The sequence below is a fragment of the Carassius gibelio genome, chromosome B16 (genome assembly GCF_023724105.1).
Source record: "Carassius gibelio isolate Cgi1373 ecotype wild population from Czech Republic chromosome B16, carGib1.2-hapl.c, whole genome shotgun sequence".
In the NCBI taxonomy this organism is placed as follows: domain Eukaryota; kingdom Metazoa; phylum Chordata; class Actinopteri; order Cypriniformes; family Cyprinidae; genus Carassius; species Carassius gibelio.
The window spans coordinates 24,531,127-24,549,348 of NC_068411.1; the positions used below are offsets into that span (position 1 = coordinate 24,531,127).

Genomic DNA, 18,222 nt, shown 5'->3' on the forward strand with positions numbered 1-18,222 from the left:
AGATATTTCAGAAACATGATAAGTTAACATACTTGTTTATCTGAAAAACAATGCTGCAGTAAGCTTTTCTCCTTTGAAACTGTGCATTCCACACCGGAATGTTTTGGTTTGTGAAATCCGCCCACTGATGTACAATTGTTACAAATTTGTAATGCACAATTGTATTTTGGCACCCCAGGTTGCCAGCTGATGGAAAAGACAGCATATATCATTTCATTCATTATCAAGTGCACTCGTTTCTGTTAGTTTCGTCAATCTGGCAACCTGCGTGTTCTTCTATTGCATCATATAAAAGCACCCTTTTGGAGTGAACAATGGATTGAACCAAGAAACCTATTTTTTTTTTTTTTTTTTTTTTTTTTTATGATAATCTGTTTCACTTGATTGTATGCCTTAATTTGGAAGAAAGATCTGTTGGTATTTGCATTACAACGTGACTTTAACACATGGCCCTGTCAGACAAAGGTGTTTTTGCTCATTCAAAAACAACGAGAGGTTCTGAATGAATTAACAACCTCAATTAGGATGACAGTGTCAAACCTGAAAACCTGGTAAATATATACTAAATATGACAAAAACACAACATTAAATATATGGATTTGAAATGGTAAATCGTTTTTGTGAATTGAAAATGAATTGTCTGAATAAATGAATACTAAAAGTATTAACTAACTTACCCCCTTTGAACAGTATAGTGTATTGCCTTTTAGTTATTTCCCAGCACTGCCGGACAGCTAGCACTGGCTTGTTTTTATGCGGTTGTTGTAGCTTTCCAGCAAAAAGCCTTATCCACATATCAAGTGACTGCCAGGAGACCTGGAAATTACGAATCCACAAGTCACCAGAGTCAGAGCACAATGAACCGCACTAGTTTAGTACAGAGGATGGCATTTTCTAGGTGCTCTTTTTACACCACTACGCCAGCAGTGTCCTTTAGAAAACAAACCTTGGTTAAACAGTGTACAAGCAGCCACAAATGACATAAAGTTTAGGTTGTGCTACTATAAACAAGCATGTGCTGAGTCCACTTGGTGAGTGCACTGTGTGGTAGACACAGCAGAGTAAATCACACGCTGAGCCAGATCCACAATTCCTTAGAGACCAATTGAGCACATAGAGAGAAAATAGACACAGCATATAAAACCACAATAACCTTTAGAAATGCTACAGTATGAACACTTTCAATGATAACTAAACAGACTAAACCTTATGAATTCAGTATAAAGTGTCTTTTATTAGGCTACTGAATCCACATTATTTATTTGCTAAAACCAAAACATTATGAATTGTTATTGTTTTTTACCCTTTCTTATTATTAATAATTAAATAGGATAATGATATTATGAAATTATTTAATTGCTACTGATGTTTGACTTACATCACTGATTCCCCCATATTTTGAGTTGTATTTATTTAATTGTTTATTAGTGTATGTATGTACATAGATATTGAAGTGATCCATCATCTTAAAACGTTTCAATTACTCTTTAGTTACTTTGTGATCTTGGCTAAATGTTATATATTTGAATGCAGATCTTAAAAAAAAAAAAAAAAATCCTTTTTTTGGATATTGTTTAAAAAAAAAAAAAAAAAAAAGGTTAGATTTTGCCTTTTCCCTTCATTGACCCTTCTGACAGCGTTATTTGACGACATCACTGTCATCCACCAATCAGCTCACAAGGGGCGGAACTAGGAAAACATGTCGTCTGTTTCGGAGCTCTACGATGTCAGCTGGGAAGGTAAATTACTTTGTTTTCGTTAACAGCGGTTATCAAGATACCAAGTATCTTTCTATAACAATACTATTGATACCCGAGTTATTCATTTTGTACAGATTTTCGAACTATGTGTCCTATTCTTTTGTACTTTTCTTTGAAAACAAAATGCTATCTTTGGTAGCCAGTTAGCTTAAGAAGGCACAGCTTAGTAGCAAAACCTGTATTCTAGAAAATATAATTTTATGTTCATATAAGATGTAAAGGTTCAGTGTGTATTTAATTACTTAGTGATTTATCTAAATTGTAACGTTGAAACGTAAGCGAATTATTAATGTAAATCTTATCATTATGACTCTCTGGTCTGTTTATGGTGGATTTGAGGATTTGCAAAGATCATTTCAGATGTGATATTGATGCACCTGGATATCATGTTGTTCACCTATCAATCAGACAATAAAGAATGATTCAGTTCACTTGAGATGATCATCATTTCCCGTTGTTTTTATGATGAAACTGTTTTGTTGCCATAAATCTGACATCTTAATTCAGTGTAATGGGGTTTTATAATAACCGTCAATGATTAATTTAGACGAACTCATCAATGATATATTATATAATGATGCATGACTTACTCTTTAGTCACAACTTCGTTTCTCAAATTGTGCTGGAGTGCTAGCAAAATGTTTTTTTTTTATATATAAATACTATGACATTGTGACATTACTTTTTACTTATTGCTTTTCTTACTTTCTATCTTATGTGTAATGAGGGAAAAGTTAACTAAGCATAAAATCATTTGTAAACTCACTGGATGTGATTTTTTTTTTTTTTGTAAATATATATAAAAAAAGTTTTTTTTTTTATCTTTTATCAGTTTGTAGTATTTTTGTTTTAAATATTTTTAGAAAATACTGTCATCATCAGGATGTTGTATTTTCTCTAGACTGTTTTGATTAATTTAAGTATAGTCAGAAAACATGTCCATCTAATGGATCACTAAAGATACTAAAACCAATGAGGGAGATGAATATAGAAAGTACGTTATATACACAATTAATAATTGATGATGAAAATAAATTGGTGATATAGTTTCAGCCAAAGACTAATGTGTTTCTTTATTGCATTTCAGAGATGCGTGACAAACTCCGTAAGTGGAGAGAAGAGAATTACAGGAACAGTGAGCAGATTGTGGATGTCGGTGAAGAGCTGATTAATGAGCATGCATCTAAACTGGGAGATGACAGTAAGTACATTTACAGTAAACAAAACCAAAGTTATAAGAAGTCTTAAAACACAAATAACCTTTAGCCTCAGTTTATTAAAAAACTTAATGGCTTTTATAATTCGGTCCGGTTTAGGGTGATGGCTGCCAGGCAATGATCAGATGCATTTCTAATGCACATATAAGCGCATTCCTTCAGTAGAAGAACTGACAGATATTTAACAAATAAATAGGCTGAATAACTATAACATTTCATTGTGTGGAACAATTATAGTCCTTGCAAAACATTGAGGTTATATTCTAAGAATTATCTCAGAGAGCTCCTATTTTTCTAACTAGGATCCTTAGCTTAAAAGTGATTCAGGACCAATCTGAAAGCAACTCTGAGTGCTTTTAGGAGTAAACTATCAAGCCTTCACTTACAGGTGTAATTTTTCCTGTTGTACAGTAATCTCTCTCTCTCTCCCTCTCTCTCTCACACACACACACAAACACACACACACACATTATATATGTATATTATTATTTTTTTATTTACCATGCTGTCATACTTAACATATTTTATAGGAAATCAACAGTGACAAAATAAGGTTCTGAAAGTGCTGTAATTGTTTGTGTGATCACTTTACTTATAGAAGGTTGTGACAGACCCAATTTATCACTGCTGCGTAGTTGCCAAATATGTTAATGTAGTGATTTACTTCGTTTTCTGGTGCTATGGCATTTTTGCGTGGTATCGGAGATGTTAGTATGTTTCTAATAAGATCACAGACATGATCCCTGCACAAATTAATGTGTAGCGTCTTGTTAACTCACTGTCATGCATTGTGTGCAACACTTTTCTTCTCCCTCTTCATGATTCATCCATTTTCTCCACTGCTAAAGAAACTCTTAAGCTTCTTATAAGTCCTCGTCCACACTCCTAACAATGTTGGACCTTAAGACCTCTTTTAAGGGTTAAGATGCTTTCTGAATTTCTTTTTCTTTATTAGGATCTTTTCTTTAGTTTTAAGAGGAAACACCCACATTTCTATGATTTTTCTTAGAATTTTGTTACTAAGAGCAACTCTCAACAAGATTTTACTTGAATACGGGCCCTGAAGTCTGACAGTAATTGTCTTGAAATTTATTAAAGGCGTTGAGTTTGTTACAAAAGCAGTGGTTTGATGGCTGTGATTTAAAGAACTTCTCGGAAAGGGTTTACTTTTAAAATGTGAGATAAAACACTCTCTGAACAGTTGTTTCTAAATTCACTCTTTAAAGTACTACTACTAAAAAGTAAAAAAATTTGGTTAAACAGAAATATATACAGATAAACTTCAATACGAGAATAGTATAGGTTTTGCACTCTGTGGAACAGTCTGGGCAATACAGTTTCAGTGGTGGAAGCTATTAACCTTTTATTTCTTCTTCTTTTCTTCAGGCAAGACTTTTCAAAATAATCATTTATTCAAAATTTCAACATTAAACTTTTTTTTTTTTTGGCTGAAAAATTTGGATCCATTAATGGAATAATGGCTTATTTTTCTCTCTAACAAAAGTATTGTTTGTCGAGTGTCTGACCGCTTGAATATGACTATTGCAGAAGGTGGAAAAGAGCACCAATTCTTTTTTTTCTTTCCCTAGTCTTAAAAGATCCGATAACAAAAAGACTTTTCAGCTTTTCTCTTGACACTGAAATGAGGTTATAGTGGAAACAGCAGAAACATTTCAGATGGCTTAATATTTATTTGCTTTGGTCAGTTATGGGTTTGTGAGCCAGACAAGCAGATGAAGTCTCTGCAATCGTGTTGTCAAACATAGCCACTAAAGCCAAAACTCTCTTCAGCTAAAATCATTATCTCAGAGGTGATCCAATCCTTCAAACTGGCTCTAAAACTCACTCCTGTAGTTGACAATTTTGGTTTACCAATTGGAGAAATTGGGATCTTTTTCTACACAAATCGAATTTAGGCCTTTTTTCCCCTTCGTTTATATTGTTATTTTAAAACCACATGTAATCTCAAATAACTATTATTAAATAGCTTTGGCTGTTTCGTAAGAGAACAACACTACTGTTTGAGGAATCTTAGCAAACAACAATGAAAGATCCAAGCTGTAAGTTGCCAAACAGCTCTCAATAAGGAATTTACTGCAAGACGCGCTCATACTAGCAAACAAAAGAAATTATGACTGTTTTCATGGCTATAGAAATATTTTTCGAATTTCTAGATCTGTTATCTGATTATGGAAAAAATGAAGCAAAGATCAGGGGAATTCCTCTTCTTCTACTTTTCACACAAATTGCACCTTTACACAGACACAGAGCAGTTGCTGTGTGATGGGTTGTATTTTACTGATGCATAGTAAAGTGTATATATAGTCCATAAATCCATACTGGTGTAGTCCTTTACAGAAACTTAATATTTTTTATTTTATATTGTTGTGATTATGATTCATACCGTCCTTTAAAGAGCAGGGTAAATACTTTACACAGCTTGTTTTTTATTGAAACCAGCTCTGAAATTGGCTGTGAAACAAGATGGTAATTATCAAAGCAAGACTTGGAATCATAAAAACAGCTCAAAAAAACTCCAGGCGTTTGTTTGTTTTGGCATATCAGTTTTTTTCTTGTTCAGTGGGATTTTATTGTTCTTTCTCAATTAGCACGTTTGAAATCGTTCAGCCGATAGACTCGGGCATGCTTGTCCAAACACACTTGTCTGTCATGGAGCATTAATTTCATTAATTGGATCCATTAGCCAAGCCCCCTAATCAGTTTTCTTTATTGAAAATAGAGCAGCTAAAGCCACTCACTTTGTTACGGTTGCCTGTTGAACATTAAACGTTGCCATCTTGGAAATTACTTAAGCATTTAATAGTAGGAATTTAAAATTCCTGTAATCTGTCAAAGTAACGACGCATTTCTAGGGCCGAGACGACGATAGCTGCGCAACTTCAGCACATAACGCATGTCATGACGAATAGAGGGTGAAATTCTCTCACCCTTTGCGGTGTTTGACTGAACCGATACTTAAAACTGATGAATCCGCTGAGGTTTTCTTGTCAAAATTCGGCGTCTTAGTTTTGTTTGGCGGTGTGGCGTGAATTTCCTGAGCGTTTCCATGAAACCTGCCAGCTCGCCCACACCCGGAGATTACGAAGACAAACTATATCGCTGATAGATGTTAAAGATTGTCTTTTCTAATGATACAGAGAAGAAATGTCACAGTTTGCTCGAAAGGAGTTCACATGGCCTCAATGTTCATTTGTCATCTTTGCTACCATGATGACAAATGGACTTCCTAATATGGTGTCATTTTATGTTTGTCTCCTGTGTTCAGTTTGGATAATTTACGAGCAGGTGATGATTGCGGCACTGGACTGCAGTCGTGACGATCTGGCCTGGGTGAGTTTTCTTTAAGTAACTTTCTCGCTCTCTCTCGTCTATAGACTTTCAGGTTAGATGCCATGTTGAATGTGGATAAAAAAAAAAAAATCTAAAAATAAAAAAAATCTGTGAGAGATAGAATTACAGACTTTACAATGGTAAGCTCTGTATAAATGTCCTAGATCGTTTAATTTTCAAAACTGTTTTATGGTGCTTTTGTGTACTGAAAGTTATTTTTTAATAAGACATTTCGCCAGCTGAACAAAAAAAAACAAAAAAAAAACAAATGGATTAAGATTAAAATCAGGGATGTTCCGGATCCTCCTTGTTGACTTGAGACACTTACAGTAGTCCGTTTCAGAGGTTTTTACCAGTGGCTAGGAAAACAGCGGGAAAAACCGTCAGTGAGCATGATTGGTCAGCCGGGCTAAGCCACAGAGCAAACTTTCCATCTTAACCAGGGAAACATTGGATTTGACAGTAACCATTCCTTACCAAGTCATGAGTGTGTGAAAAAACAGGGGCCTGTTCATCTCAGTGGGAAAGAACTGGTAAAAGTAGCATCCTGCTTTTGCTTTTTATAGTATCCAGTGTGGAATTGTGGGATCCCGCTGTGCAGTGCTCTGAATTCTCACCCACGTCACTTGCAATTTTTCACGTCTTCCCTCACAGCTGTATGGCCGACCTGTTTATCATGGCACCCGTGGGCAGGAAAGTTCCTGTTTCATTTTATGGTCAGCAGAAACCTTAGCTGTAACATTGTCTTGTCAAACTAGTCACATCACACTTTTTAGAGTAGATCTATAAAGTTTTTAAATGCTGTGGATGAAAAAAAAAAAATTGTAAGAAGCCACATTTCATCACCCTTGAGAGTTGTAGTATAATTTTCAAGTGCTCTGTAATCCAGCAGGCTTTGCATAGTCACTCAAACTGTGGTGCAAAGAATACATGAATTATTTCTTTGGGCAAACAATTATGACATATGTTTAATGTTTCAGTATTTTTTATGTTAGCCCTATAAAGTGCGTAGATTTTTTACAAAATGTAATTCTTTGTTTAACCTTTTAAAATTAAAAATGTACATATTTTTTCAGTTATTTTTGCATCCTTTTAATTTAAATCATAATGTTTTTTTTTCCCTGAATCACTAATCTTTAAATTATTTGTTCATAAAATAAACTATTAATTTCTCTCTGTTCTAGTCTAAAACGAAGAATGAAACCAGATTCTATATAAATAATTAACACTACTGTTAAAAATGCTGTTAATTGGAACATTCTATTTATCAAAGAAGTTTTAAGAAAAACAGTTTCCTCAAAAATGTTAGGCAACACAACTGTTTTTAAAAGGGCCATATGATGCGATTTGTAGTTTCTCCTTACTCTTTAGAGTGCTACAAGCTCTTGGTGCATGAAGAAGATCTGTAAAGTTGCGTAGACTAAAGTCTCAAATCCAAAGAGATATTCTTCATAAAATTTAAGACTCTGCCACACCCTCCTAAAACGGCTCATTCAAACACGCCCCCGCATGTCTATGTCACTATGTGGAAATATTTGCGTAATGCTGCCCAAATGTTCATGCAAAGAAAGAAGGCGTGGTTTCAGTAACCACAGTTAGTGTTGAAGCAGCCATGTCAGGGAGATGCATATCTATCTATATGAAAGCAAAAGCACTTTATTTGGCCTTCCGAAAGAAGATGAATTAAGGAATCTTTAAGATTACTTACATTTGTTCCCCTTTTGGGCTTGAACTGATGGTAGAACTAAGGACATTATTAAGTGTCTACATTTATTTTGAAAGATGAAGCTTGTGATTATGGAAAGGGGTCGTTACATTTCCGATGAGTGCTTGCAGTGTTCAGCTAGTCACAATGCACTGGGTCAGCTGGCCAATCAGAGCAGACTGCGCTTGTCGGAATGAGGGACTTTGTTGAAAACTGTGAGTTTGAGAGAGGCTGGGCATAGAGGACCTACAATATTGTACAGTATTAGAAAAATAATTTGTTTTTTGAACATTAAAGCATGTCAGCATATTCTGTTAATCCAAATACAGAAAATTAAGGTCTTTAAAAAAAGCATCATATGACCCCATAAACACTGATATTATAAGGAATGTTTCTACAGCACCAAATCAGCATATTAGAATGAATTCTGATCATGAGACTATTGCATTTTAAAATCTATTATATATATATATATATATATATATATATATATATATATATATATATATATATATATATATATATATATATATACATATACACATATATGTATATGTATATGTGTATTTGTAATATTTCACAGTAAACTGTAAAGTATCTTTTTAAATGAAATAAATTCTTCCTTGTTGAGCATAAGAAATTTATTTAAAAAACGTTTAACAGCATAACTTTTAAACAGTAGTGTAAATTTCTAAATATATTATTAACACCAGCTTAACCAATATCAAGAATTTACAACAGGACTTTAACAGACCAGTGGAAGAAGACTGGAAAAGTTGCATGTTCGCTTGGTCAACCCCAGTACTGTTGTTGTTGTGTTTTGCGTAGAGTTGCCTACAGGAGCTGAAGAGGCAGTTTCCAGACAGCCACAGAGTGAAGCGATTAGCAGGGATGCGGCTGGAGGCTCTGGAGAGGTAAGACACACCGCAGCTCCGTCTTAACACCACGGCCTTGGATTAGCTACAAGAGAGGGTGATGGGAGGTTCTGGGACGTAAGTGGCAGGATGCGTGGGAAGGGAGGCTGTTTATTTTGCAAGCCACCGTTCCTTCTGCTAAGTGGAAAAGCGAGAGAGAGCGCTTTAGCCCTTGGTAGTCCTGCGGCTCTTTTGCCTGAGCCAGGAATTCTGAAAACGGAAGTGGTCTTTCCCGCTATTATTCTAGGAGTCCCTCTATGCTTCCCCCCGATTTTCTGTTTTTGTCTCCCTGGTTGGGAAAACAAAGCCGGCCTGACCTGTAAACATAGTACCTATGCTCTGCGTTTTCTCTCAAAGAGAAATTAGCCCTGTCTCTATGTTTGCGCAAACAATTAAAAAGCTCGTAAATTAATGTTAACGTATAGAGTTTCAGCAGGATTTCAGTTGTTTCGGTCTGCGCACCGTATCTTTATCGCCGTGTTTATCTGTTGTGCCAGAGGCTGTTCTGTAATTGTGAGTGATTGCGCCTGCACGGTCAGATTAAATAAACTGCAAATTTGGGTCTAATTGCCATCAGACGCTCAGCTTAAATGAAACTCTCCCCTCCACACCCACATGGTTGAATCCTACATAAATAGAGTAAGTCAAAGCGGCTGGTGCCATGTGAGATGTGCCAGAGAATGATTGAGCTCTAATGTGGATGTGAAAAGAGAAGTGGCGTTGGAGCTCAATGATAATAAAAACCAGAGCTGCTTCTGTTGTTGGTTGTGGGCTGAAACAGGTTTTGATCATAAGACCGACTGCCTTGGCTGCACCAGCATTAGCTTTGCAGGTTGTCCCTTGTAAAAAAAAAAAAAAAAAATGTAAAAAAACAAGCTCGATTTCATCTTTCATCCGACATGACAAGTGAAGTTCTTGTGGCATTGTCCTCCTATTCTTCAGAAAACACTGTGTGAGATCAGAATCGTAATTCATAACATCTTTTCAAACACTCTGTGCTCTCCAACCCTCAGTTCAGGTTGAAGGGCCCGTCGGGTGTATTTATTTATTTTTTTGCATCTGTAACTCATAGATGTCTCTCCTCGGAATGCTTTTTAAGTGAAATGCGCTTCGAAACGATGCCTGATTTGTGGTGGAAGTGCAGGCTGATTTGTTTAGAGGTAAATCAAAGTGCAGGCAATCACGTTTGTGCATTACTGTACACTCTTTGTAGAGCTAGTAAACCTTGCACAACAGTGGCTATTTGAGGAGGTACAATAATGGCTGTTTATTTCTGCCACTTGGATAAGTAAGCTTGGTCACCATAGAAATAAGCCACTCTGTATACAAAAAGTTGTTTACTGTGAACTTTATGTGATAGCCCTACCACTTAATTTCACATGACCGGTGTTCTTGTTGATTGTCCTTAAACATGATCTCTGTTGAAGGTATGAGGATGCCAATAAGCTGTATGACTCAATACTACAAGATGACCCGACTAATACGGTAAGCAAAAAAAAGGTTTTTTTTTTTTTTTTTTTCTCAATTCAGCCATATGTGTTAAATGCTTTCTCCCCTCAGTGACCTTAGCTGCTAAAAACACACAAACACAAACACAGTACACACAAGTGTGTGGGGTAACAAAGACCATTGATTTATGGACTTCAGTTGTATTAAACACGGCCGGGGCAACCTCAGCAAAAATAAATGCCTTGCCTTTTGAAGATGAGGATTTATTGTTTTCCGAAGACTCAGGGGTCCCAGGGGTGCTGATTTTTTTCCTTGTTTTTTTTTTTTTTTATATACCTGTAACCTTTGGATAACCTAAAGGAATAGTTCATCCAGAAATGAAAATCCGGTCTTCATTTAATCACCCATATGTCATTCTAAAAGCGTAAGGTTTCGTTTCTTCACAAATCAAATAGTTTTTGAAGTTTAAGTGAATTGAGTTGGTCTAGTTCACGAAACCGTTCTTGTTTCATCCACAAATTGGCTCATTCGGTTCTTGAGTTCAATTCAATCACTCAGTGATCCACTAGAAGTGAGGATCAGTGAATAACAAATTACATTTTGGTCTGTTTTTCACACAAAGTTACACTACGATTCAAAACATACCAATGCTCAAAAATTTGATAAAAACAATATAGAATAAATAGTAATATTGTGAAATAGTTGAAATATTAATATCAGTATTTCACAATGTAGTTTATTCCTGGCAAAGGAATGACAAAGCTGAATTTTCAGCAGCCAACGCTAGTCTTCAGTATCACATGATCCTTAAGAAATCATTCTAATATTCGGATTTTGTGCTCAAGGAAACAAACTTCTAAATATTGAAAACATGTTTGCTGCTTAATATTTTTGTGAAAAGTATAATACTTTTTTTCCCCCAGATTTCTGTCAATAGAACGTTCAAAAGAACAGCAGTTAGGTGAATTTCAGGTTGAACTGGGACAGATTTTGTCAGTGAGATGACAGGAAAAATTTTGTGAATTAACCCCTATTTGAAATAGAAATCTGCTGCAACATTACAAATGTATTTACTGTCACTTTTGAACCATTGAATGCTTCTTTTGTGAATAAATATATAGCTTAAAAAAAAACAATCTTACTGACTCCAGACTTTTGAACGGTAGTGTATTTTATTTTTGGGCGAACTCTCCCTTTAAAGTATGTGGTTCAGTCATTATTTATTATTTAAAGATGACTTAGGTATTAAAAGCCCAAATGTACCATTAGCTATTGATTTGTCTTGTCTTGGCGTAACGCATGAAGCCTGTTTTTTTATTCACTTAATATTTATTGAGATTCAGTGGAGTGGTTTACAGTATCCAAGTATGCTCCATGTTTTTCTAATATTTTTCCACCATCACCTCAAAACATATTGTACCTGCCCTTCATTCTTACATAAGGGCTGTGCAGCGATGCAGGAAAATAAATGTTTTAAAGTGTTTTCATAACCTTATTTGTTTTGGCCCATCCCTGTAGACACAAAACACATTTTTTTTGCGCTGTCTTTACACATGGACTTGCTTGGATGTTTTAAACATTTTCTCTCAGCTGGCAAAGTGAACGATGAAGCAGATACTTTTGTTCTTGGGACATCGTGCACGGATTCCACACCTCATCGTCCATTTGTTTTGAACACATGGGGGCTTTGCTGGCAAAGTCAATAAACCCTCATGTGCACTCTGGAGGGACCCCTTTCCCACTGATATTCTCTTTCTGCATGTTTTCGGCCTTAAAGGGAAAGTTCACCCATAATAAAGAGTCTGAAATAATTTGCTCTCTCTCATATTGTGCCAAACCATAATTAATTTTATTCTTCTATGATACGTTTTTAGTAATGTCACTCTTTTGCAAGCAGTTATTGTGAATGGGGAGTTGTTAAGTTTCAGAAAGTATGTACAAACAGGATAAAATATAATAAAAATCCATTTGATTATTACACTTTCTTTTTGAATCATATATTTAAATGAGTCATATGACAGCTTTAAAGTGTAATTCGCTGATAATCATCTCCTACATTGGACTGGTAACCATTTTGACTGAATCATTGAATAAGGGAGTTGAATTCAAGAACCAGATCAGTCAGATTCGTAAACTTATTCAGACTGGTATTCTAAACTAAATCAATGATTTATTGATCAGATCTGACTAGAAAAATAATTAATTTCACACAGCAGATATTGCTGCTACTTTCATAAAAAAAACCTGCCAAGGTTTAGCAAGAACTACTTTTATGACCTTTTTATTTTTTTTACTTTAGTGTCACTTTTTGATGGTTTTTATCATTTGGGAACTTGACAGCCTCAGTATTCACTCTGTTCTGTTAAATGTGGCCAGGATATAAAAAAAAAAAAAAAAAAAAAAAGTCAAGTGGGTTTGGAGCAAGTTAATAAATAATGACAAAATTTTCATTTTGGGGTTTTCATTTTAAGCCATTGCTTCAAGCGATCACTGTCTTCATCTTGTGGGTGCAAAAAAAACCTCCTGTCCCCCGTCCTCTCGTCCCTGCATTTGTTATATTGTTACCATTGATATTTATTTAACTATCTGTTACTGTTGGACCAAACTGCTCCCATCCATCTTTCTCCCTCTGAAAACGAGAGGCCTGCACTGTTTGTTTTTTGTGTATTTCAACCGAGGCACTCTCCCTATTCCCATGATCAAGGTTAAATTGCAAGCACATTTAACGGCGTGTAAATGGGAAGTTGAGAAGATCAGTGCAAAATGGATATCATCAAACCAGTGCGGTTACATTATTCTTCACAATCTTGTAATCATATCGCTTTGCCCCTCTGTTAACATTCAAAAGATATGAAACAAATTTCCCCTCAGGGAAATATGTTTCCCAGTGTCCTAGTGTTATCCAAGCCAAACACGCTTTGGAAAAGAATGTGGCAATTATGTGATTTTTGCAAATGTCCCCATCAAAGTCTTGCGTTTTACATGAACTTTGTATTCCGTAGTAATAAAAACCATGAGGTGAAATATGATATCCCATTACCTGCAGGTGAAATCTACTGGGTAAACTTAACTCAAAATTGTTAAACTGGGTTTTTATTTATGAACTGTCATTTTAACCCAAATTTGAATTGTCATCATCAATATAATGAAATGGTCCTTTTACACACAGTTCAGCAGAAAAAATCGCTGGAAAATACTGTCCAACCACGTCTCATTACCTCATCAGTCTCTCACAGAAACCGGCTGCAACCATCATCTCCTAAAAGGAAATGTGCATTTGTGAATGATCCCTCAGACAGCCATCATTTTTTTGAACCAGGAAGTCTGGGAGATGAAGTGAAATGGGCTGACAGATTCTTAAAGATTTGCTCGATCGCTCTGTGAAATGTCATGCTGCAGGATTTTACTCTTTCAGGACTTATCATTAAGTTGCTCTCTATGTCAAAAGACCAGAACAGGCCATCGGTGTAGCCACGTTTCTGAGTGAAAAACAGAAAAATCCCATGTCTTATCTTCATGCAGAATGCACATTGACAGGACATGGAAGGCTTGGTAGGATTCACCCACTTGTGGAAATGGTGTAGGCGAGAACCATGTGAACCACCCTGACACAATTAGGTTCAGCCCAGGTTTTACTGATGGCCCTGAAAGAGATTTGCCTGTTTCCTGATGTCCAAACGCAAGTCGCCATCCAATGCATTTTGAGGAAGAGAATGGAAGAAAACCATGGAAGAGTTGTTGTGCAGTGGCAGCTAGACTATATTTTCCCACAATCCAATCCCAGGCGGGGTGACAAGAGGTTGTGGTATGGGAGGGATGACATCATCTAGGTCACCTGTCTGTAAATGCGAGGCTTATCTAAATGCTGTGTTTTTTAACATGTTCAGTGGAATGGGATGAGGGCACGATCCAAGAAAATGGCGGAAAATTGGCGACTACTGTGAGGACTTGTGAGGCATCCTAGCATGCAGAGCTGAGATTGGAAACTGAACTGTTGTAATTATAGGCTGTGGAATAGATGTGGTACCCATTAACCAAAATTGTTGAATCAACAAAAATTGTTCAAGGTTTCTCTGCCATGGCGGTGTCCAAAGAATGTTCGAACTCCTAGCCCTTCCATCGCTCATTATGGTCCAATACCTACAGCAATGATTTGGAGAAGTTCTTCCTGGCTTCTGTCAGTCTGTCTATCTATCTCTCTCTCTATCTATCTCTCTCTCTCTCTCCCTGTCAGCCTACCTACCCATTCATCCGTCTGTTTTTGTCTATTTGTCATTCTTTCCATCTATACATCTGTTGTGTCTTCCATCTATCACTCATTCTATCAGTCTACTGTTCATTCTTTCCATCATATATCTTTGAAGTGGTCTACCTTTACTCACTTAAAACATTGCCCATTGCTAAACACTTAAATGTAATGTTAACAAGCTATTTATTTTAACACTGATTGACATTTCAGGCTTACTGCATTCACTGAATTTCAGCACTTTCACTCTGCCTGTAATTCAGCAGGATAAACATGGCTGTGCTTGTGAAAGCAATTGAGGTCAATGAGAATCCTCCTGAGGTTGACCCCTAGAATTACGGGCAATTACAGTGCAGAACAAGATGGAGTTTGTAAAGGTCAAACAGATTCTTCTGAACTGACACTACATTTTGGTCCAACTATATATTTTTTTTCAAACAGTTCTTAGAAAACTGTTTGATTTTTCTGTGCAACACAAAAAGAAGAATTTTTTTCTTAATAGTGAAACACAGTGGGGTCTTTTGTTGCTTTACCTTCTTTATGAGTTGCATTTGTGAAGACAAGTACCTTTGGAACATTCTTTAAAATATGTGGCATGAGTGTGAGTAAATGATGACAAAATTATTGTCTTTCCTTTTAGCATTACATCAGAAGATTTGTATGTTCTCATTCAATTTGGACATTTTTACATTTAGTTTTTATTATGAAAACACAACCACCTTTTTTGAGTTATTCTAATCCTTTTAAACACTGTTAGAAAGAACTTATCGGCTTCGACTGGTAATTTTTTCTGAAACCACTAGCAGGTAATTCTCTTATTTGAGGATGATTTTGAAGTCAGGTCGTGTCGGTACACCGCAGCGCTGAGAGTCAACTCCTCTTCACCCTGTGGGAATGACGTTTGCATTTGAAATCCCTGGAGGTGGGCTCTCAACAGCAGTCTGAAAGCAGAGCCAGGGGTTGATAGAAGCAGCCAGGTCCTTCACGGTGAGAGCCACTCAGAAATGCTTAAGAAGAAAGAATCGCAAAGAGAATGAAAATGAGATGCTGGCCTTTCCCAGATCATGTCGAAAGAGAAGTGAGAGGGGTGGGAAGGAATAAAGAGACTGAAATGGTTTGGAATAGCTCATTGTTTAATAAAGTTTCGTAAGACTCTCTGGTCTACCAGCCTCCGTATGTTTCCGTCGGTGCCAAGTGCGCTAAGAGGAAACGAAAGACAGATATGAGGGCCGAGTAAATAACCTGCGGTCGCAAACAGCCTTCCGTCTTGTTCAGTACTGAATACAAAGAAATCGTTCATTGGTAGAAACTGAACATTAACAATCAAATTTGGTAGCTTAAACTATTTGGAATTGCCATTTGATTCCATTCCAGAGTTTCTTTGAATACTTTTGGTGGGTAAAGTTATATAGCAATACAGAATGCGTACAATAATCCAAACAGCTTGAGGTTGTAGCTCTAGCCTTATTTCACCTGTCATCTGCAGCCCAGTAATGTGAAACCATGTCTTCCGCTGATCCAGTAAGTACTATCAGACTTGCGTACAGTAGGGGTTTGGCAGTTCATCAGCTCCTTAGCTCGAGCAGCCAGTGAAGCAGGTTCGTCTGGCTGCGTGGTTGATGGATAAGTGGATTTGGAGTGGCGGTGGTATCATAGCAGTTCCAGATTTATGGCCTTTCAGACGTGACTCATGCCCGGCTTGATGGAGTTTGGTCCGTGCTGTGGTAGTAGGGAAGACCCACTCTATCAAGTGCCAGTTCATAAATAATATCTGGGGCACTTCGAATGGTAAAGCTTCTGCTCTTTGCTCTCCTTTTACCAGCGAAAGGAAAAAAGAGCCGCTCCTGGAAAAGTCGTAGAACCTGGCGTAATACTTTCTGATTCAGATTGATGAGATACTAATCCGCCTGAAGGTCACTTCTGCGTTGGCATAGGGCGGACGTTATTTGTGGCTGATGCAAACTGGGCTTTGTAAGTTTATGTGAATGCGTATGGCCCGCGGCTCTTTGGCAATGTGTTATTTTCACCACTTGAAATGGGTACTTGCTCTTTCTTATGTGAGCAGCATCCTCGCTGATGCTTGTGTGCCAGAATCCAGAGGCTTTCTAATCTGATAAAGACATTACTTCTTGGTATCTGCTGTTATATTACTTATGACTTGAATGCAATAATAATATGCTTTCAAGGAAATGTCATATTGGACAATTTGATGGTGCAAGGCTGTTTATTGTAAAACTTCCTCAGGGGAAGAAAAAAAAAAAGGACTTCACAGGCCCTTCTGTCCAGTGAATGACAGCATTTATTTCTACATAATACCCTGTTTCAAAGAAGGATTGATGCTTATACAATATACACTGTAACATTTACAACCCCTGTCATGGTTGGAAGGTTAAGAGGTTTTTTTTTGAAGAAGAAGAAGAATAACACTAAATTTGCATTTTTTTTAACTTTACCTTTTAGATTTAACATGTATCAAAATATAATTTAGTACCATACTTTATAGTTTTCAATTTGAGTTTTCTAAATATGTATTTTACATGTATAATTACAAACTTTTTTGGCATATTTGTATTTTTTTTTTTTTTTTTTTAAATGTGGGGGGGGGGGGGGGTTGTTGTTATTTTATTTTTTGATCACACAAATGTTCTTGGTAAATATCAAATGTCTAAATAAAAAATAAAGAAAAGGAAATACAATTTAGAACTAAAATAGGCAACTACAACAACAAAAAAATCTGTTTCGTAACATATCACATCTATAATTATCAACAAGATGTTTAATACATTTGTTGGTTTATTTTTGCTGAGGACAATTTGCCATAATTCAGAAGTCTCGATATCCAAGTGATTGGTGATACATTTCTGAAACTAAAATAGGATTTTTTTTTTGTATAATGTTCTATCTGTAGCGTTCTTTTGTGACAATCTGACAGTGTTTGACTTCACTATAATATTCCTAAATAGATTTTAGCATTTAAAATTCAAAATCAGTATTTGTCTGATCGACACTCATGAGATGGATGTGAAATCCAACTATGTTAGACTTTGATGCCGTCCCTGTTGTCTTCAGAGCCTGATCAAAAAAATCAGAGGGGATTGTGGAGATTTCTTCAGCTCTCACAATACTGTGATCATTTTACACATCCCTCTTTCTTTCACTCTTTGCTCTTTTCTGTTGCTAACAAACACTTGAAACTCTAAAGCGCTAATCCTCTGTGGATGTCAACTCAACAGGCAGCAAGGAAGCGCAAGATCTCCATCCTGCGAGCACAGGGCAAAAGCAGTGAGGCCATCCGTGAGCTCAACGAATATCTGGAGCAGTGAGTGTTTTACAAGAGGATTTAGAACCCCCCTTACCCTTCCCCCCTCCTCTTTTTAATTAAAAAAGGTTTTGCATTTGATTTAGTTTGCCCCCAAGCCTTTCCCTAACCCCCCTTTTGTCCACAGTGGCCTTTCTGATGAGCTAACTACCACTACTCTGTCTTGCAGGTTTGTGGGAGACCAGGAAGCATGGCATGAGCTGTCTGAACTCTACATCAATGAGCATGAGTAATGATATCTTACCTAATTTACATTTTGAA

At 36.5% G+C, this 18,222-nt stretch overlaps 1 protein-coding gene across 1 annotated transcript in view; it reads left to right on the top strand.

The window, feature by feature from the left end:
* The first annotated feature begins 1,626 nt into the window (after nucleotides 1–1,626).
* LOC127975009 (ER membrane protein complex subunit 2-like) overlaps nucleotides 1,627–18,222 on the top strand; it is a 29,862-nt gene continuing 13,266 nt past the window's right edge. Inside the window, exons 1-7 of the mRNA XM_052578717.1 lie at nucleotides 1,627–1,739; nucleotides 2,848–2,961; nucleotides 6,264–6,328; nucleotides 8,862–8,947; nucleotides 10,375–10,432; nucleotides 17,876–17,961; nucleotides 18,131–18,190. Of these exons, the coding sequence (XP_052434677.1) occupies nucleotides 1,700–1,739; nucleotides 2,848–2,961; nucleotides 6,264–6,328; nucleotides 8,862–8,947; nucleotides 10,375–10,432; nucleotides 17,876–17,961; nucleotides 18,131–18,190 (509 nt within the window). The 5' untranslated portion in view covers nucleotides 1,627–1,699. The remainder of the gene's footprint in view (nucleotides 1,740–2,847; nucleotides 2,962–6,263; nucleotides 6,329–8,861; nucleotides 8,948–10,374; nucleotides 10,433–17,875; nucleotides 17,962–18,130; nucleotides 18,191–18,222) is intronic.